Raw genomic sequence first — 22,546 nt, 5'->3', positions numbered from 1 at the left:
TAGTTTAGATGTTAGAGTGTAAACCCAATTTTTTAATGTGGTCATAGTTATTAATTCTTTATGCCTTGCAATTTGTTGTAATGCAGTAAAAGCCTTTTTTTATCCTGAAATTTAAAAAAATTATCTAGTGGTTTCCTTTTTGCTTTCATGGATTCACTGTCTTCAAATAAACTTTTGAACTTTGGGGAATTTATGCTGTATGAGGTTTGAGGTTTTGACTCCACTTCTTTTTTCCCAGTTAGATATCCAGTTATGGCAACCTCTGATTGTATAAATGTACGGGTTATTATTTAATTTCAGAAGCAATCACAATATGTTATCCTATTGGATACTAGTTACAAGTTTTCTTTGTTTTACTTAGATTTCTGAAACTGATGAAAAAGAAGAAGACCTGTTGCATGAAAACAGCTTGATGCAAGATGAAATTGCCAGGCTCAGGCTGGAAAAAGACACAATAAAAAACCAAAACCTGGAAAAGAAATACTTAAAAGACTTTGAAATTGTGAAAAGAAAGCGTGAAGACCTTCAAAAGACTCTAAAACGGAATGAAGAAACATTAGCAAAAACGATAGCCTGTTATAGTGGACAGCTTGCTGCTCTGACGGATGAAAACACAACGCTCCATTCCAAACTGGAGAAGCAAAGAGAGAGCAGGCAAAGACTGGAAACAGAAATGCAATCATACCGTTGTAGACTGAATGCTGCTCTATGTGATCATGATCAAAGTCACTCATCAGAAAGAGACCAAGAGCTTGCGTTCCAGGGCACAGTAGATAAATGGTGTCATTTACAGGAAAATTTGAATTCTTGTGTTCTGATTCTCTCTCTGCAACTTTCTAAAGCTGAGAGTAAGTCCAGAGTCCTCAAAACTGAGCTGCATTACACAAGAGAGGCTCTGAAAGAAAAGGCTTTGGTTTTTGAATACGTGCAAAGTGAGCTAAAGCAAAAACAGAGTCGAATGAAGGACATTGAAAAAATATACAAAAGTGGATACAATACAATGGAAAAATGCATAGAAAAGCAGGAAAGATTTTGTCAACTAAAAAAACAAAATATGTTGCTTCAACAGCAACTGGATGATGCTCGCAACAAAGCTGACAATCAAGAAAAAGCAATACTTAATATTCAAGCCAGATGTGATGCTAGAGTACAAAACCTTCAAGCTGAGTGCAGAAACCGCCGTCTTTTACTAGAAGAAGACAGTAAAATGTTGGTCAATGAATTGAATCATTGGAAAGGAAAAGACCACCAGTATGAAAAAGAGAAAGCAGAAAGAGAAGTAAGTATCAAGAAAAATAAGTATTTTTCAAACTTCCTGAAGTAAAATTTAAAGTATTATTTGGTTACAGTTGAATGTTGGATCTAGTTGAATATAAAAAAGGATACATATGATAAATATATCTGCTTAGAAACATTCCTTGTTTCCAGCAAGTCAAAATTAGAACTGAGAGATGCTTTCCTCTGATTAAAGTCAATGTGTCACTTATAAAATTTTAAGTTATAAAATGTTAATATAGACTAATATTAATAATATAGTCTTATACTGCTGAAATAATAATTTTAATGTATTTATGTTGCAACATTTTAAGACCATGATCAATCAGATATATGGAAATGCTCATACCTAAAATGGTATTTTGAAATTGATTCAATTAAGTGGGGTACTTTGACAGTTAATTTCAGATTTCCTACATGAACTGAAGGGTATTCCCTATTTCATAATTTCTTTTCTTCAGTAGCTTTAAATATGTCTTAGTTGGTAAAATTTTGTTTTTCTTCATGTCAATTTGACTTAAATCTGAAACTATTTCAATCTCAAATTATGTATAGATATGATCATTCTATTCTTTAAAGGCATCTAACTTTACTTATATTATAATATGGGGAAAATGCAGTAAATTTTAGCCAAATCATGTTTGATTTAATCTTCCCACTGGCATTTATAATTTACTTTCAGTTTTTAAATAAAAAATTTGCTCATACTTTTTATTTCAAGGCTCAATTACTATCATTTGGATATAACTTTGTCCAGGACAAAGAGAGGCATAGCTATCTGTGATTTATTAGTTTGACACTGGATCCCCATTTTCAGACTAAGGAGGATTTCAGACTAACGAAGAGTAGCAGGATTCACATAGAGTAGGAATGGAGTGAGTAGGGAGGAGAGATACAGCAGCTGAGTCAGGGCGGGAGGTGGAGGGCAGGTTACTTAGAGCATCTAAGACCACTGTAATTTTACTTTTCTTCTGAGATACACATCTATTGGAAGAATTTAAGCAGATGATTTAATGTGAGGAACTCTGAGGTTGATTTGAGTTTCTAATAAAAAGAAAGAGGGAAATCATTCCACAATGTATAATTTACTACCATCGGTCTCACCCACATACTCATTTCTTTTTGAGACTTCAGGTTTTTAAGCATTGCAGATTCATCAGGGGAGGAATGACTAGTGGGCTGAAATGTTGTGTGAATAACAGTACCAGTTTGGCAGGAAGATAACACCTTCTGTATCCTTAACTGGATTCAGTAATACACAGGAATGTGTACACACGAGGAAAAGAAGGTGAATCGGTCTGTGTGGTGATATTTTTCATAGTGTATACTTTAGAGTTAAATATTATTAATGGTTTAATAATAAGGTGATTTGTAAAATCAGTAACAAAAATAACATCTTATCAGGTAGCTGTGAGACAGCTTCAATGAAAACGAGATGATGTCTTAAACAAACAATCAGCAACAAAAGCTTTGCTGGATGCTTCATCGCGTCACTGCATCTATTTAGAAAATGAGATGCAGGATTCAAGGAAGAAATTAGACCAGATGAGAAGTCAAGTATGTATGAAACTTTGCATGCCAACAGCTGTTAATCTGTAGCTAGTTAACTAATATAAAGTGCTTTGGGGTACTAATTTTAGTGGATGGCTTTCTTTTGTATTTTTATTATAATTAAATTTATTAAAATTTTATAGTGAATGGCTTTCTTTTGTATTTTCCTTATTATTAATTTTATTAAAATTTTATTATAATGCACCTATATCTTAATCTCTGGCTTTCATTCTGCCATTTTTTATATATATTTTTTTCTTAAATATTTAAACTTAGGAAAGTTGAGAATTATGCATCAATTCTCATAGAAGTTGAGAGAGTTTTTTTTTTTCCTGTTAAACAGTCTATTTTTAATGATTTCTCTGTTGGCATGGTGAGGCAAGCCAGATTAATTCAGAGGATAATGTCTAATGGAATGTTTCAGAAAATTATCTTATTTTTAGTCTCTACTTTTCTGAATGTATAAAGAACCTGTGTATACTTATTTCATAGATTTCAGGTTAACTTGTTCAGAAAGGCCATTTTACTGAATAAATTTTTATTTCGATGAAAATCCTTACTCTCTGTATTGGGCTCAGAGAGCACATTCTGTCTCTATATGAATATGGACAGTTAGCATTTGCCAACATGTATCTATTTTCTCTTATTTATAGAAAAAGCTAAACTAAAAAGGTGGTTATAGAAGGTCAGCAAAGGATGGGTTTGAGATGTTTGGGTTGGTTAAGTGGGCATTTAGACAACAAGATTTCTCCTTTGGCATGTTTAATGGACATCTTTGCAGTTTAAGATGACGCTTTTAAATTACTTCTCTCCTAATGATGACTTGAGTCTTGCTATTCAATGAGAGGGTCAATAAGATCCTGTAGGATCTTATTTGGAACTGACTTTGTGGATTTTAATTTTGTTCCTGCTTGTTTTTAAATTTTCTTGTTATTTCCCTAGAAAGGAAAGATGACACTTAGTTTTAAATATTTAAAAATGTGCAAGTTGCTTTGCTATAATAAAACTAAATGAATACATACAAAAAATAAAATTATAGTTGATGTGGTAGTGTTTGGAATTCAAAATATAAATGCTTAGCATGAGGTAATCCTTTATCTTTCCACATTTTACCAGTTTGTAAGTTTGAATATTTAACTGATAAAATGTAATTCAAAAGCAAGAAGAATGTTGTGTTTTAGTCCTAGAGCAGGGGTCTGTGAACTTTTCTGTAAAGGGCCAGATAGTATTATTTAAGGCTTTGTGAACCATAAGATCGTTGTTGCAATAACTCAGCCCTGCAGTTATAGCACAAAAGTAGCCATGAACAATATGCAGATTGAAGGGGTGTAGCAGTGTCCCACTAAAATTAATTACAGAAAACAGGTAATGGGATGATTTCTCCTAGATTCTGACCTTTTTTAAATAAAAAAGATTGTGATAGTCTAAAATATTTTATATATGTTTTGTTGATTCATTAATCTACTTATGGACATTTAGGTCATTTCCAAATGTAATTTTTTTTAATTCTTTGTTTTAGTTTCAAGAAATACGGGATCAACTTACAGCTACTGTAAGATGTATCAAGGAGATGGAAGGCGACGCACAAAAGTAAAATTTGAAGCAGCACACAAAATAACTTAGCAAAAGAGCACTGTAGTATGAAAATTGTATCAGTTATGATAATAAGTATGTCTTTGTGAAGCCAAAAAAGTTTCATCTGTAAGCTATATTGAAATACATCATTTTTCTACATTCCTAAATTTTGCATATTATCAACAAAACACAGGTAGAAAAATGACACAGTAGCCCAATCATCTACTTTTGCAATCGCTAAGAATTTGTGTAATTATACCTTCAGAAGTTTGTTTAGAATTTACATGATTTAAAAACAATTATGTGTGAGAGTAATTATTTTAAAATGCACATTTTAGGCTTGAAGTAGAAAATGCCATGATGAGAAAAACGATTAAAAAACAGGATGACCAAATTGAGCGGCTTGAGAAAATTCTGCAGCATTCAAGTTTGGTAAGCTGATCTCTTAATTTCTGTCATACTGAAAAGGAATTTTATTTTTCCAGTAGGACGGGTTAAATATCCCTTGTCCAAAATGCTTGGGACCAAAAGTAGATTTTTTTCAGATTTTGGAATATTTGTATATACCTAATGAAATATCTTGGGGATGGTACCTGAGTCTAAACATGAAATTCATTTATGTTTCATATATACCTTATGCTCATAGCCTGAAGGTAATTCTCTACAATGTTTTACAGTAATTTTTTGCAGGTAACAAAGTTTTTACTGTTTTCACCAGAGCCTGTCACATGAGGTCAGGTGTGGAACATTGCAGTTGTGGTGTCATGTCCGTGCTCAAAAAGTTTCAGATTGTAGAGCATTTTGGATTTCAGATATTTAGATTAGGGATGATCAATCTACAGTACAGATGTTCCTTGACTTACAGTGGGCTTACATGATAATGTCTCTTGTTTGACTGAAACATTATAAGTAATATTTGATTTATTTCAGATGCGGCAGGTGTTCAAGAGCTAGATGAAGGTATGTTGCCAAAATTTATGAATTAAATTCAAATCATTGATTTCTGAAATAAACTCTTAAGTAGTGAATGGTATTTCTCTCAATTGCTTGGTTAATAAATGCTACATTAAATATTTTTTCTTACACACATCTAGTGAAAGATGTGAAAACATAAACATTCATAGTGAAGGGTATACTTATGCTTTGTTACTTCATCATGTTCCATAGCTTTAAAAAAAATCTCAAGAAGTCTGTGTATCCCTTTTTTTCTGGCCCTACACTTTCTTCTGCCACCCCTATAGAACTGTCAGCCTGCACACTGAAACCGTTCTCAGAAAACAAAGGCATCATCAACTTCTCGAGGTTAAGGTAGTGACTTAAGGCTAACAGACCCCACACTCATGTGATAATAATTAGTTAAGTAATTACAGATCACAAGCAGTCACTTGACCAGTGACATTTTAAATCTCTAGTCATTGACTTTGTCATTGGTTTACTTTTGCCTCTGGGAAAAGTTGAAAATTCCTTAGCATGGAATCAAAACTCTCACATCAGTGTGGTTCTTGTCAGGTTATCAGCCTTATCTTTCACCACTTACCATACTCTGCTCCTTTGTTCTAGCATCCAGCCGAACTAGACTACATGGAGCTCCACAGTGATCGTCCTCACCTCCAGCTCTTTGCATTTACTTCTTCCGTCTATCCTACATGTGTTTTCCTTCCCCTTCAGATATCAACCTATGACTTGCCTCTACTAAAAAGCCTACAATATTCACACAAATCTGGGCTAGTATCCCTTCTATGTCTTCCAATAAGTGGTGTCTTATGCCTGTCATTGTATGTATGACTCTGTATGGGAATTGCCTGTTTGTTTTTTCAGATTATAGCATACAGTTGTTGAAGGGTGGACCGTATCATCTTTATCTTGTTATTCCAGTGCTTGTCCTAGTACCTTAGCACATGGTTGCTGAATACATGAATGAAGAGTGAGAAACCAGAAGCTCTGATACTTAACTGCCGTGATAATGAATTCAGTGTGCAACTATGGGCAAATTATATTTAATAGTAATTGCATATTGTACATATTTTTCATTCTTATTAACACTGATAAACTTTTCAACTTATACTGACTTTCTCTTAGTTAACTGTGAAATCATTTAGATAAAGAATATAATTCTTTTTCATTCTAACTTCTGAATTTAAATCTGAATCCTCTATAGCAGGGGTCCCCAACCCCCAGGCCACAGTCAGGTCCATGACCTGTTAGGAACCAGGCTGCACAGCAGGAGGTGAGTGTCAGGCAAGCCAGTGAAGCTTCATCTGTATTTCCAGACACTCCCCGTTGCTCACATTATCACCTGAGCCCTGCCTCCTGTCAGATCAGCAAAGGCATTAGATTCTCATAGGAGTGAAAATCCTATTGTGAACTGCACGTTCAAGGGATCTAGGTCACATGCTCCTTATGAGACTCTAATGCCTGATGATATGTCATTGTCTCCTCTCTCTTCACGATGGGACCAGCTAGTTACAGAAAAACAAGCTCAGGACTCCCATTGATTCTACCTTATGATGAGTTGTATAATTATTTCATTATGTATTACAATGTAGTAATAATAGAAATAAAGTGCACAATAGATGTAATATGCTTGAATCATCATCCTGAAACCATCCCCCAAACCCCCATCTGTGGAAAAATTATCTTTCACAAAACTGGTGCCTGGTGCCAAAAAGGCTGGGGACTGTTGCTCTATGGCTTCTGCACTAGAATCTACTAATGAGTAAAATCTAAATCAATAACTAGTTTTAAAAGCATAATAAGAATTTGTGCTGGCTGGCTGCAGTGGCTTATGCCTGTATTTTCAGCACTTTGGGAGGCCAGTGCGGGTGGATCACTTGAGGTCAGGAGTTCAAGACCAGCCTGGCCAATATGGGGAAATCCTGTCTCTACTAAAAATACAAAAATTAGCTGGGTGTGTTGGTGCATGCCTATAGTCTCAGTTACTCAGGAGGCCGAGGTGGGAGAATCACTTGAACCCGGGAGGCAGAGGTTTCAGTGAGCCAAGATCATGCCACTGCACTCCAGCCTGAGCAACAGAGTGACTACATCTCAAACGCAAAACAAAACAGAAAGAATACGTGCTGACAAAAAAAATCTAAAAGATAATAAAATTGTATTACTAGGCTATTAACATGATATTTTGTTTCCCATTAAATATGTGACATGCAAAGATGTTTATTAAATGAAAATATTTTTGTATCTTTTATGTCTGATGAAAATTTATATCGTGTTTTAAATAATGTTTCTTGGCCTCTTTAACTTTTTATTTTTTTATTATTTTTTTTTGAGACGGAGTCTGGCTCTGTCGCCCAAGCTGGAGTGCAGTGGCACAATCTTGGCTCACTGCAAGCTCTGCCTTCTGGGTTCATGCGGTTCTCCTGCCTCAGCCTCCCGTGTAGCTGCGACTACAGGTGCCCGGCTAGTTTTTTTTTGTATTTTTAGTAGAGATGGGTTTTCTCCATGTTAGCCAGGATGGTCTCCATCTCCTGACCTTGTGATCTGCCCGCCTCGGCCACCCAAATTGCTGGGATTACAGGCGTGAGCCACTGTGCTGAGCCTGAATATCGAATATCTTATTACCTAAATAACTTCCCACTCTGCTCACACCCACAATCTTTCTATAATCCACATTCTCTCCTGAGACAAGAGCTTGGGAAGTTCCATCTTGCTGAGGGAAATTTATATTGTTCAGGAATTCTTTAATAAGGTTTTACACAGTTGGGGAAACCAGGGAAAAGCAGGTTTGTCACTGCTTTGCTGAGGAGCACTGACTCACATGCCTTGAAGAATTTAGTAAACCTTCAATAGATGGCCTAAGATACTAACAGGGGCCATCTCATTAAGCTACACAGTTATTTATAAATGAAAGTATAATCTAGAACTTACATGTCAAAGTCTTCCACTAAAAAGATGGCAAGTATTTGGCTAAAACTGCAATGTTTGTCCCAGTTGACAAAACTCTAATCAAGTCCCTGCCCTTCTCATTCTGTTTTTCCCTATTAAACTTTTTTTTTTACATTTTAATTTTTCATTTGACAAATGCATATTTCCTCTTTATACCACGTTTCCAAGTGTCACTCTGATATATACCTTCAATGACCAGACACAGGATTGTGGAGTTTGTTGTGGACACTCATCCCACGAATAAGGAGACTCAGATAACCTGAACAGAAGGCTCTAGAAAAGAAAGGAAACTTTCTTTTCCTTCCATACAGAGCTTCCTCCCATTATTTCAGTGTACACAAACCAATATCAGTTCTTTAACACAAAAATAAAATACTCAAGATCAAGCAATTGTGAGAGGAATGATCTTTCCAGAAGTCAGTTCTTCTAGCGGCTACCTTCAGCATATACTACATGAATGAAAAGAAGTTGGTAATGAGTAAAACTTTCCCACCTCATTCCATTTCTATCTACCCATTGACAACACCTTCGGCCTTCTCACAAATATTGAGGAGAAACACTGCCAACTCTTCACCTTTATCTGGCTCATTCCCAGAGCCAGGAGAAGAAGTGATTTATTTGGTGGATGGGAAATCTTATCCATTGGTCCCATCAAATCCGTTGGTCCACGTTTGCCTGTTAGTAAGGCAAACTTACTCAGTGATCAATGAGTACATCTAGTCTCTCTTTCTCCTCTGGATTCTGAACAGGAGGAGTGGAAGGCAGATGCGGACCCTGCCTACACTGGGTGGGTAACTGACTGTTCTTCAGATGAACTTTTTTTTGTTCAGGTTCTAAAGTCAAGGCTGGGGGAAATATTAGAAGTCTTTTTTGGTCAACATTAAGCCATAGTTTCTAAATCAGTTTTACAAGGAATAATGTATTTGGATATTGATCTGACCTCTTGTTTTTATTTCTAACTTGGTTTGGCACTGAAAAGGGAGAGGTTTGTTATCAGTCCACACCCCTAATGCCTGACACCCATGAATCCGTTTTAGTGGAATCCAGATCTCTAAGAAACAGATATAAAATATTTGATTACTATATTTCCAACTATGTTGCTGTCTGTAAGTAGAGTCTGCATACATGTTTCTGGTTCCTATATGCCTAGGGTTTCAGAGCATTACATTTCCATCAAAATGTAGATCCCAAGAATGCCAGGGTCAGGCAGAGGATAGAACAGACAGTGATTTTCAGATACTGCAGTAGAAAGGTGGATCCACCTCTTGACTGGTACTTGTAACCATGAAGTGTGGGAAAGTAATGACCAGACTGAGTAAATGACCAGAAATTCAAAACTAAGCCATAACAAATTTGTCTATTTCTGCTTTTGTTGACTGCTATCAGGGTTACATCAAAAACAGTATTGCTGAGACCAGTGTTGTGGAGCTTTAACTCTATGTTTTCTTCCAGTAATTTTACAGTTCAGGCCTTCTATTTAAATCTTCATTTGGAGTTGATATTAGTATGTGGTGCAAGTTAAGGGACTAACTTTATTTTTCCTGTGGATATTCAGTTTTCTCAACACCATTTGTATAACAGACTATCCTTTAACTATTGTGTGTCCTTGGCACCTTTGTCAAAAATAAGTTGACTGTGTGTGGGTTTATTTCTGGGTTTTCCATTTTGTTTAGCCAATTTGTCCGTTTATATGCCACTACCATGCTATTTGGATTACAATTGTTTTACAATATGTAATAAAATTAGGTAGCATGCTGTCTCTAGCTTTGTTCTTTTTGTTCAAGATTATTTTGTCTATTTTAGGTCTGTTCAATACAAATGTCAAGATTTTTTTTCCATTTCTGTAAAAGAATGGCATTGGAATTTTCATAGTGATTGCATCAAATATGTTGCTTTTGGTATTTTGTTCATTTTCAAAATATTAATTCATCCCATCCACAAGCATGAATTTTTTTTTCATTTACTTGTGTTTTTAAATTTTTATTCATTGGTGTTTTATAGTTTTTCATATACAGGACTTTTAATTTTTTGCTTAAATTTACACCTAAGTATTTAATTTGTATTGCTATTGTACTTGGGATTTTTTTTTTTTAATTTCTTCAGGTAGTTTGTTATTTGTATACAGAAATGCTTCTGATCTTTGTTAGTTTATTTTATATCCTGAAACCTTATTGAATTCATGCATCAGTTCTAACAGTTTTTGGTGGAATACTTAGAGTTTTCTGTATACAGAATCATGTTGTCTGCAATTAGAGATAATATCACTTATTTTTTTTCTGAGTAGGATGCTTTTATTTTCTTTTCTTGTCTGATTGTTCTGCCTAGGAATTCCACTGTTACGAAGAAAAGAAGTGGTGAGAGTGGTCATCATTGTCTTGTCCCTGAACGTGGAGGAAAAGATTTCAACTTTTCATTGTTGAGAATAATGTTAGCTAAGAGCTTGTCATACATGGTTCTTTTTTGTGTCAAGGTACATTTTCTCTACACTGAATTTGTTGAGAGCTTTCATCATGAAAGGGTTTTAAATTTTGTCATGTGCTTTTTCTGCGTGTATTGAGAGAATCATATGATTTTTGTCTTTGACTTTGTTCATGCATTTTATCACATGTATTCATATGCATATGATGAAACCACCTTGCATCCAAAAGATAAATCCCACTTGATCATGGTGAATGATTCCATTCATATATTCTTAAATTTGGTTTCTAATATTTTGTTGAAGATTTTTGTATCAGGGTTCATTACTGACATTGGCCTAGTATTTTTGTCTCTTGTAGTGTCCTTGTCTGTCTTTGGTATCAGAATGATGGTAGCCTAATAAAATGAGTTTGGAAATATTTCCTCTATTTCACTTTTTTGAAAGTGTTTGAGAGTAATTACTATTAGTTCTTTAAAGGTTTGTCAGAATTTAGCAGTGAAGCCTTCTGGTCCTATGCTTTTCTTTCATGGGAGGCTTTTAATTTCTGCTTCAGGCTGGGTTTGGTGGCTCATGCCTGTAATCCTAGCACTTTGGGAGGCTGAGGCGGGTGGACTGCCTGAGGTCTGGAGTTTGAGACCAGCCTGGCCAACATAATGAAACCCTGTCTCTACTAAAAATACAAAAAATCAACTTGGCATGGTAGTGGGTGCCTGTAATCCCAGCTACTTGGGAGGCTGAGGTAGGAGAATAGCTTGAACCTGGGAGGTGGAGGCTGCAGTTAGCTGAGATTGTGCCATTGCACTCTACCCTGGGCAACAAAAGCGAAACTCCACTTCCAAAAAAAAAAAAAATTCTGCTTCAATTTCCTTATTATTTATTAGTCCATTCAGATTTTCTGTTTCTTCTTGATTCAGTCTTAGTAATTTGTATATTTGCGGAAATGTTTTTATTTCTTCTATGTTATCCAAGTTGTTGGCATACAAATGTTCATTATATGAACAATTGTAATCCTTTGTATTTTAGAGTTAAAAGTTGTAATTTCTCCTATTTCATTTCTGATCTTATTTGTTGGAATAGTCTTTTTTCTAGTTAGTCTAGATATGGATTGGTTGATTTTGTTTATTGCCTTAAAAAAAAGTTCAGTATTAATTCTTTCCATTGGTTTTCTCATATCTATTTTATTTATTTCCACGTTAATCTTTGCTATTTTCTTCTTTCTGCTAATTCTTGGCTTTGTTTCTCATCTAGTTCATTGAGGTATAATGATTGATTTAACTACATTCTATAAGTTTTGGTATGTTGTGTTTTCATTTTTGTGTGTCTTAAAATATGTTTTTTATTTTTTCTGTAACTCATGGGCCATTTATGAATATGTTAAATTTTGCCATTTTATGTATTTTTCAAGATTTCTTCTGTTACTGATTTCTAGCTTTATGCCCTTGGGATGCAAAAATTTTTTTTCTATAATTCAATTCTCTAATATTTCTTAAGATCTGTTTTGTGGCCTAACATATGATACATACTGGAGAATGTTCCACCCATGTTTCAGAAGAACATGTACACTTCTGCTGTTGGATAGGATGTTCTGGATATATCTGTTAGATCCAGTTGCTCCAAAGTGTAATTCAAATCTAATGTTTCTTAATTTATTATCTTTCTAAATGATCTTTCCATTGTTGAAATTGGGGTATTGAGGTCTCCTACTATTATAGTATTGCAGTATATTTTTCTCATCAGATTATTTAATAATTGCTTCATGAATTTAGGTCTTCTGACCTTGAGTGCATATATATTTACAAGTATTATGTCTTCATGATGAATTAACTCCTGTATCATTATGCAGTGAACCCTATCTCTTTTATAGGTTTTGACTTAGTTTATTTCTTTTAATAATAAGTATAGCTCCCCCTGCTCTATTTTAGTTTCCATTTGCATGGAATGTCTTTTTTCATCTTTTCACTTTCAGCCTATATATGTCTTGACTAGTAAAGTGAGTCTCTTGTAGGCAGCACATGATTGAATCTTGTTTTTTATTCTGTCCATTGAGATGCTCTATGTCCTTTTATTTGACAATGTAATGCACTTACTATCAGGGTAATTATTTATAGGGAAGGACTTGCTCCTGCCACTTTGTAATTTTTTTTCTGATTGTTTTATAAGTTCTTTGTTTCCTTTTTCTCTCTTGCTGAACTCTTATAGCTTGATGGCTTTCTGTGGTGGTGTGCTTTAAAATTTTGGATAAATTGTAAAATAAACTTTTTTATTTTGTGCAGTTACTATAGGTTTTGTTTTGTGGTTATCATGAAACTTACATAAAATATCATATTCTTACAACAAGCTATTCGAACAACTTCTGATAACAACTTCTCTTTAATTGCATCCAAAAGTCTACATTTTCATTCTCTCTGCCATACAATTGTACAATTTTATGTCAAAATTTACACTTTTATTTCATATTTATATATCTTAACAATTTATTGTAGCTACAGTTATTTTCAATAGCTTTGTCTGCTAACCCTACTAGTAGGGATAAAATTGCTTTACAAACCACCCTTAGAATATTAGAGCATTTTGAGCATGACTGTGTATTACTGATAGCATTGAAGCTTTTTACTTTTATATGTTTTTTTCTTACTATTTAGGCTTTTATTTCAATGTAAGGCTCTTCCTTTAGTAATTCTGATCAGTCAGGGATATTGATTATAAACTTTTTTAGGTTTTTTTTTTTTTTTGTATAGCAAGGTTTTTATATCTCCCTTTCCCTCATTTCTACAGGACAGCTTTGCTAGGCACAGCATTTTTTTTTCAAGATGGAGTCTTGCTCTGTCACCCAGGTTGGAGTGCAGTGGTGCGATCTCACCTCCCAGGTTGAAGCTTGCTCACTGCAATCTCCGCCTGCCAGGTTCAAGCAATTCTCCTGACTCAGCCTCCCGAGTAGTTGGGATTACAGGCCCATGCCACCATGCCCAGCTAATTTTTGTATTTTTAGTAGAGATGGGGTTTCATCATGTTGGCCAGGCTGGTCTTGAACTACTGACCTCTTGATCCACCTGCTTCAGCCTCCCAAAGTGCTGGGATTACAGGTATGAGCCACTTCACCTGGCCGGGCACAGTATTGTTGATTGGCATTTTTGTTTGTTTGCTTTAGCATTTTGAATACATCATCCATCTCTCTTGTGGACTGTAGGGTTTTCTGCAGAGAAATCCACTGAAAGCCATATTGAAGCTCCCTTGAATGTGATGTATTTCTAGTTTTTTTTCTGTTTTCAGTATTCTTTGTTTCTCATTTTTAATAACTTGATTGTGATGTGTGTTGATAAACTCCTCTTGGATTGAAATGGATTCATGACCTCTGCAATTTTCATACCTCGATGTTGTCATCATTCTTCATGTTTGAGAAATTTTTAGTCATTATTTCATTGAATATGCTTTCTAGGCCTTTTTCTTTTTCTTCTCCTTCAGAAACTGATATTATATGAAAGTTGGGTTGTTTGATTGAGTCCCATAATTGCCATATGCATTTGTTATTCTTTTTTGTTGTTTTTGTTTTTCCCCTGATGGAATCATTTCAAATGTTTTTTTCTTTAAGCTCACTGATTCTTTTTTTCTGCTAATAAAATCAGCTGCTGAAGCATTGTATTAAATTTTTAGTTTGTTGTATTCTCTATATATAGAATTTCTATTTGTTTTCTGTTATCATATCTATTCCTACTTCAGAACTATCATTCTGTTAATGAATTGTTTCCCAAATTTATTTTAGTATGTTATCCATATTTTCTTGTACAGGCATACTTCAGAGATATTGCAGGTGTGGTTCCAGGCAACCACAATATAACAAGAACTTGAACTTTTAGTTTTACACTGCATATAAAAGTTTTTTATACTATACCATAGTCTATAAAGTGTGCAATAGCCTTATGTCTACAATTCATACTTTAAAAACTACTTTATTGCTAAAAATGCAAATGATCATCTGAGCCTTCAGTGAATTTTAATTTTTGCTGAGAAAGAGTCTTTCCTCTGTGTTGATGGCTGCTGAATGATTAAGGTGGTGGTTGCCACAGACTGAGGTGGCTGTGGCAATTTCTTTAAATAAGAGTTTGTTGCATCAATTGATTCCTTTGATGAAAGATTTATCTGTAGTGTGCCATGCTGTTGGATAGCATTTTACCTCACAGTTGAACACCTTTCAAAATGAAAGTCCATTCTATCTAATGCTGCCACTGCTTTATCAAATCAGTTTGTATAATAAGATAGGTTTTTTGTGTGTGTGTCATTTCAACAGTGTTTACAGTATCTTCACAAGGAATAGATTCCATCTCAGATGGACGAGCTATAAGAAACAACTTTTAGTACATTCAAGTTTGATCATGAAACTGCAGAAATTCAGTCACAGGCTCAGGCTCCAATTTTACTTTTAGTTCTCTCGCTAGTTCCACCACACTCACAGTTACTTCCTCCACTGAAGTCTTGAAACCCTCCAAGCTGTCTATGAGGGCTGAAATTAACTTCTTCCAAACTTCATATTTTGACCTCCTCCAAGGAATCACAAATATCTTTAATTTCATCTAGAATAGTGATTGCTTTCTAAAAAAATCCAGATGATTTTTAAGTTGCCTTGTGCAGATACACAGAAGAATCATTGTCTGTGGCAGCTATAGGCTTACAAAATGTATTCTTAAATAATAAAATGTCCTTGATCCATGGGCTTCAGAATGAATGTTGTGTTAGCAGGCATGAAAACAACATTAATCTATTTGTACAACTCCATCAGAGCTCTTGGGTTAGGAGTGCATTGTCAACGAGCAGAAATATTTTAATAGATATATGTATACACACACATACACACATATACACACACACACAAACACACACACATGTTCTCTGGACAATAGGTCTCAACAGTGTGCTTAAGATATTTGGTAAGGAGACCAAGCCAAGATGGCTGAATAGGAACAGCTCCGGTCTACAGCTCCGGTCCCAGTGTGAGCGACACAGAAGATGGGTGATTTCTGCATTTCCATCTGAGGTACCGGGTTCATCTCACTAGGGAGTGCCAGACAGTGGGTGCAGGACAGTGGGTACAGCGCACCATGCATGAGCCAAAGCAGGGTGAGGCATTGCCTCACTTGGGAAGTGCAAGGGTCAGGGAGTTCCCTTTCCTAGTTAAAGAAAGGGGTGACAGATGGCACCTGGAAAATTGGGTCACTCCCACCCTAATACTGCACTTTTCCAATGGGCTTAAAAAATGGCACACCAGGAGATTATATCCCGCACCTGGCTCAGAGGGTCCTACACCCACGGAGTCTCACTGATTCCTAGCACAGCAGTCAGATCAAACTGCAAGATGGCAGCAAGCCTGGGGGAGGGGCACCTGCCATTGCCCAGGCTTGATTAGGTAAACAAAGCAGCCAGGAAGCTCAAACTGGGTGGAGGCCACCACAGCTCAAGGAGGCCTGACTGCCTCTGTAGGCTCCACCCCTGGGGGCAGGGCGCAGACAAACAAAAACCAGTAACCTCTGCAGACTTAAATGTCCCTCTCTGACAGCTTTGAAGAGAGTAGTGGTTCTCCCAGCATGCAGCTGGAGATCTGAGAATGAGCAGACTGCCTCCTCAAGTGGGTCCCTGACCCCCAAGCAGCCTAACTGGGAGGCACCCCCCAGTAGGGGCAGACTGACACCTCACACGGCTGGGTACTCCTCTGAGACAAAACATCCAGAGGAACGATCAGGCAGCAGCATTTGCGGTTCACCAATATCCACTGTTCTACAGCCACCACTGTTCTGCAGCCACTGCTGCTGTTACCCAGGCAAACAGGGTCTGGAGTGGACCTCTAGCAAACTCCAACAGACCTGCAGCTGAGGGTCCTGTCTGTTAGAAGGAAAACTAACAAACAGAAATGACATCCACGCCAAAAACCCATCTGTACATCACCATCATCAAAGACCAAAAGTAGATAAAACCACAAAGATGGGGAAAAAACAGAGCAGAAAAACTGGAAACTCTAAAAAGCAGAGCACCTCTCCTCCTCCAAAGGAACGCAGCTCCTCACCAGCAACGGAACAAAGCTGGACAGAGAATGATTTTGAGGAGTTGGAGAAGGCTTCAGACAATCAAACTACTCCAAGCTACAAGAGGAAATTCAAACCAATGGCAAAGAAGTTAAAAACTTTGAAAAAAAAATAGATGAATGTATGACTAGAATAACCAATGCAGAGAAGTCCTTAAAGGAGCTGATGGAGCTGAAAACCAAGGCTCAAGAACTACGAGAAGAATGCAGAAGCCTCAGGAGCTGATGCATTCAACTGGAAGAAAGGGTTTCAGTGATGGAAGACGAAATGAATGAAATGCAAGAAGGGAAGTTTAGAGAAAAAAGGATAAAAAGAAAGGAACAAATCCTCCCAGAAATATGGGACTATGTGAAAACACCAAATCTACATCTGATTGGTGTACGTGAAAGTGATGGGAAGAAAGGAACCAAGTTGGAAAACACTCTGCAGGATATTATCCAGGAGAACTTCCCCAATCTAGCAAGGCAGGCCAACATTCAGATTCAGGAAATACAGAGAACACCACAAAGATACTCCTCGAGAAGAGCAACTACAAGACACATAATTGTCAGATTCACCAAAGTTGAAATGAAGGAAAAAATGTTAAGGGCAGCCAGAGAGAAAGGTCAGGTTACCCACAAAGGGAAGCCCATCAGACTAACAGCGGATCTCTTGGCAGAAACTCTACAAGCAAGAAGAGAGTGGGGGCCAATATTCAACATTCTTAAAGAAAAGAATTTTCAACCCAGCATTTCATATCCAGCCAAACTAAGCTTCACAAGTGAAGGAGAAATAAAACACTTTACAGACAAGCAAATGCTGAGATATTTTGTCACCACCAGGCCTGCCCTAAAAGAGCTCCTGAAGGAAGCACTAAACATGGAAAGGAACAACCAGTACCAGCCACAGCAAAAACATGCCAAATTGTAAAGATCATCAAGGCTAAGAAGAAACTGCATCAACTAATGAGCAAAACAACCAGCTAACATCATAATGACAGGACCAAATTCACACATAAAAATATTAACTTTAAATGTAAATGGGCTAAATGCTCCAATTAAATGACACAGACTGGCAAATTGGATAAAGAGTCAAGACCCATCAGTGTGCTTTACTCAGGAAACCCATCTCACGTGCAGAGACACACATAGGCTCAAAATAAAGGGATGGAGGAAGATCTACCAAGAAAGTGGAAAACAAAAAAGGGCAGGGGTTGCAATCCTAGTCTCTGATAAAACAGACTTTAAACCAACAAAGATCAAAAGAGACAAAGAAGGCCATTACATAATGGTAAACGTATCAATTCAACAAGAAGAGCTAACTATCCTAAATATATATGCATCCAATACAGGAGCACCCAGATTCATAAAGCAAGTCCTTAGTGACATACAAAGAGACTTAGACTCCCACACAATAATAATGGGAGACTTTAACACCCCACTGTCAATGATAGGTAGATCAATGAGACAGAAAGTTAACAAGGACACCCAGGAATTGAACTCAGCTCTGCACCAAGCGGACCTAATAGACATCTACAGAACTCTCCACCCCAAATCAACAGAATATACATTTTTTTCAGCACCACACCACACCACACCTATTCTAAAATTGACCACATAGTCAGAAAAAAAGCATTTCTCAGCAAATGTAAAAGAACAGAAATTATAACAAACTGTCTCTCAGACCACAGTGCAATCAAACTAGACCTCAGGATTAAGAAACTCAAAACCACTCAACTACATGGAAACTGAACAACCTGCTCCTGAATGACTACTTTGTACATAACGTAATGAAGGCAAAAATAAAGATGTTCTTTGAAACCAACGAGAACAAAGATAAAACATACCAGAATCTCTGGGACACATTCAAAACAGTGTGTAGAGGGAAATTTATAGCACTAAATGCCCACAAGAGAAAGCAGGAAAGATCCAAAATTGACACCCTAACATCACAAAAGAACTACAAAAGCAAGAGGAAACACATTCAAAAGCTAGCAGAAGGCAAGAAATAACTAAAATCAGAGCAGAACTGAAGGAAATAGAGACACAAAAAACCCTTCAAAAATTAATGAATCCAGGAGCTGGTTTTTTGAAAGGATCAACAAAATTGATAAATTGCTAGCAAGACTAATAAAGAAGAAAAGAGAGAAGAATCAAATAGATGCAATAAGAAATGATAAAGGGGATATCACCACCTATCCCACAGAAACACAAACTACCATCAGAGAATACTACAACACCTGTATGCAAATAAACTAGAAAATCTAGAAGAAATGGATAAATTCCTTGGCACATACACCCTCCCAAGACTAAACCAGGAAGAAGCTGAATCTCTGAATAGACCCATAACAGGCTCTGAAATTGTGGCAATAATTAATAGCTTACCAACCAAAAAGAGTCCAGGAACAGATGGATTCACAGCCAAATTCCACCAGAGGTACAAGGAAGAGCTTGTACCATTCCTTCTGAAACTATTCCAATCAATAGAAAAAGAGGGAATCCTCCCTAACTCATTTTATGAGGCCAGCATCATCCTGATACCAAGGCCTCGCAGAGACGCAACCAAAAAAGAGAATTTTAGACCAATATCCTTGATGAACATTGATGCAAAAATCCTCAATAAAATACTGGCAAACCGAATCCAGCAGCACATCAAAAAGCTTATTTACCATGATCAAGTGGACTTCATCCCTGGAATGCAAGGCTGGTTCAACATATGCAAATCAATAAATGTAATCCAGCATATAAACAGAACCAAAGACAAAAACCACATGATTATCTCAATAGATGCAGAGAAGGCCTTTGACAAAATTCAACAATGCTTCATGCTAAAAACTCTCAAGGAATTAGGTATTGATTGGATGTATCTCAAAATAATAAGAGCTATCTATGACAAACCCACAGCCAATATCATACTGAATGGGCAAAAACTAGAAGCATTCCCTTTGAAAACTGGCACAAGACAAGGATGCCCTCTCTCACCACTCCTATTCAATGTAGTGTTGGAAGTTCTGGCCAGGGCAATTAGGCAGGAGAAGGAAATGAAGGATATTCAAGCAGGAAAAGAGGAAGTCAAATTGTCCCTGTTTGCAGATGACATGATGGTATATCTAGAAAACCCCATTGTCTCAGCTCAAAATCTCCTTAAGCTGATAAGCAACTTCAGCAAAGTCTCAGGATACAAAATCAATGTACAAAAATCACAAGCATTCTTATACACCAATAACAGACAAATAGCCAAATCATGAGTGAACTCCCATTCACAATTGCTTCAAAGAGAATAAAATACCTAGGAATCCAACTTACAAGGCATGTGAAGGACCTCTTCAAGGAGAACTACAAACCACTGCTCAATGAAATAAAAGAGGATACGAACAAATGGAAGAACATTCCATGCTCATGGGTAGGAAGAATCAATATCATGAAAATGGCCATACTGCCCAAGGTAATTTATCGATTCAATGCCATCCCCATCAAGCTACCAATGACTTTCTTCACAGAATTGGAAAAAACTACTTTAAAGTTCATATGGAACCAAAAAAGAGCCCTCATCACCAAGTCAATCCTAAGCCAAAAGAACAAAGCTGGAGGCATCATGCTACCTGACTTCAAACTGTACTACAAGGCTACAGTAACCAAAACAGCATGGTACTGGTACCAAAACAGAGATATAGATCAATGGAACAGAACAGAGCCCTCAGAAATAATGCTGCATATCTACAACCATCTGATCTTTGACAAACCTGACAGAAACAAGAAATAGGGAAAGGAATCCCTATTTAATAAATGGTGCTGGGAAAACTGGCTAACCATACGTAGAAAGCTGAAACTGGATCCCTTCCTTACACCTTATACAAAAATTAATTCAAGATGGATTAAAGACTTACATGTTAGACCTAAAACCATAAAAACCCTAGAAGAAAACTTAGGCAATACCATTCAGGACATAGGCATGGGCAAGGACTTCATGTCTAAAACACCAAAAGCAATGGCAACAAAAGCCAAAATTGACAAATGGGATCTAATTAAACTAAAGAGCTTCTGCACAGTAAAAGAAACTACCATCAGAGTAAACAGACAACCTACAAAATGGGAGAATATTTTTGCAATCTACTCATCTGAGAAAGGGCTAATATCCAGAATCTACAATGAACTCAAACACATTACAAGAAAAAAACAACCCCATCAAAAAGTGGGCAAAGGATATGAACAGACACCTCTCAAAAGAAGACATTTTTGCAGCCAAAAAACACATGAAAAAATGCTCATCGTCACTGGCCATCAGAGAAATGTAAATCAAAACCACAATGAGATACCATCTCACACCAGTTAGAATGGCAATCATTAAAAAGTCAGGAAACAACAGGTGCTGGAGAGGATGTGGAGAAATAGGAACACTTTTACACTGTTGGTGGGACTGTAAACTAGTTCAACTATTGTGGAATTCAGTGTGGAAATTCCTCAGGGATCTAGAACTAGAAATACCATTTGACCCAGCCATCCCATTACTGGGTATATACCCAAAAGATTATAAATCATGGTGCTATAAAGACACATGCACACGAATGTTTATTGTGGCACTATTCATAATAGCAAAGACTTGGAACCAACCCAAATGTCCAACGATAGACTGGATTAAGAAAATGTGGCACATATACACCATGGAACACTATGCAGCCATAAAAAATGATGAGTTCATGTCCTTTGTAGGGACATGAATGAAACTGGAAACCATCATTCTCAGCAAACTATTGCAAGGACAAAAAACCAAACACCACATGTTCTCACTCATAGGTGGGAATTGAACAATGAGAACATATGGACACAGGAAGGGGAACATCACACTCTGGGGACTGTTGTGGGGTGGGGGAAGTGGGAGGGATAGCATTGGGAGATATGCCTGATGCTAAATGATGACTTAATGGGTGCAGCACTCCAACATGGCACATGTATGCATATGTAACAAACCTGCACATTGTGCACATGTACCCTACAACTTGAAGTATAATAATAATAATAATAAAAGATATTTGGTAAACCATACTGTAAACAGATGTGTTTTCATCCAAGCTTTGTTGTTTCATTTATAGAGTATAGGTAGCATAGGTTTAGAAGAACTTAAAAATGTAGCAGAATGGTAAATGAGTACTGCCTTTAATATTTTATTGTAACCAGCTGCATTAGCCAGTACATAGAGAGTCAGCCTGTCCTCTGAAGATTAGAAGTCAGGCATTTCACAGCTATCCTCTATAGCTGTGAAAGTTTTAGGTATCCTCTTCTTCCACTATAATGCTGTTTTGTCTACATTGAAAATCTGTTATTTAGCATAACTGCCCTCATCAATGATCTTAGCTAGATCTTCTGGATAACTTGCTGTGGCTTTTCTATCAGCACTGGCTGCTTCACCTTGCACTTTTATGTTATGAAGATTCTTTTCTTAAACCTCATGAACCAACCTCTGCTAACTTTAAACTTGTCTTCTGCAGCCTCCTCACCTGCCTCAGACTTTATAGAATTAAAGAATGTTAGGGCTTAGCTCTGGATTCAGCTTTGGCTTAATGAAATGTTGTGGCTCCTTTGATTTTCTATCCAGACCACTAAAACTTTCTTCACATCAGCCATAGTACCATTGTACTTATCATTTGTGCATTCACTGGAGTAGTCTGTTTAATTTCCTTTAAGAACTTTTTTTTTTTTGCATTCACAGCTTAGTTTGCCGTTTAATGTAAGTTGCCTAGCTTTCAGCCTATCTGAGCTTTCAACATGCTTTGCTCACT

General features: G+C 36.6%; 1 protein-coding gene across 1 annotated transcript in view; it reads left to right on the top strand.

The window, feature by feature from the left end:
• Positions 1-22,546, top strand: part of LOC129022326 (ankyrin repeat domain-containing protein 36C-like) — a 120,889-nt gene that overhangs the window by 74,444 nt on the left and 23,899 nt on the right. The window contains exons 51-55 of the mRNA XM_054468443.2: positions 362-1,279; positions 2,680-2,832; positions 4,346-4,416; positions 4,740-4,833; positions 5,332-5,361. Of these exons, the coding sequence (XP_054324418.2) occupies positions 362-1,279; positions 2,680-2,703 (942 nt within the window). The 3' untranslated portion in view covers positions 2,704-2,832; positions 4,346-4,416; positions 4,740-4,833; positions 5,332-5,361. The remainder of the gene's footprint in view (positions 1-361; positions 1,280-2,679; positions 2,833-4,345; positions 4,417-4,739; positions 4,834-5,331; positions 5,362-22,546) is intronic.

Source organism: Pongo pygmaeus, chromosome 22 (genome assembly GCF_028885625.2).
Source record: "Pongo pygmaeus isolate AG05252 chromosome 22, NHGRI_mPonPyg2-v2.0_pri, whole genome shotgun sequence".
NCBI classification, from domain to species: domain Eukaryota; kingdom Metazoa; phylum Chordata; class Mammalia; order Primates; family Hominidae; genus Pongo; species Pongo pygmaeus.
This window is presented reverse-complemented; position numbering and strand designations above follow the sequence as displayed.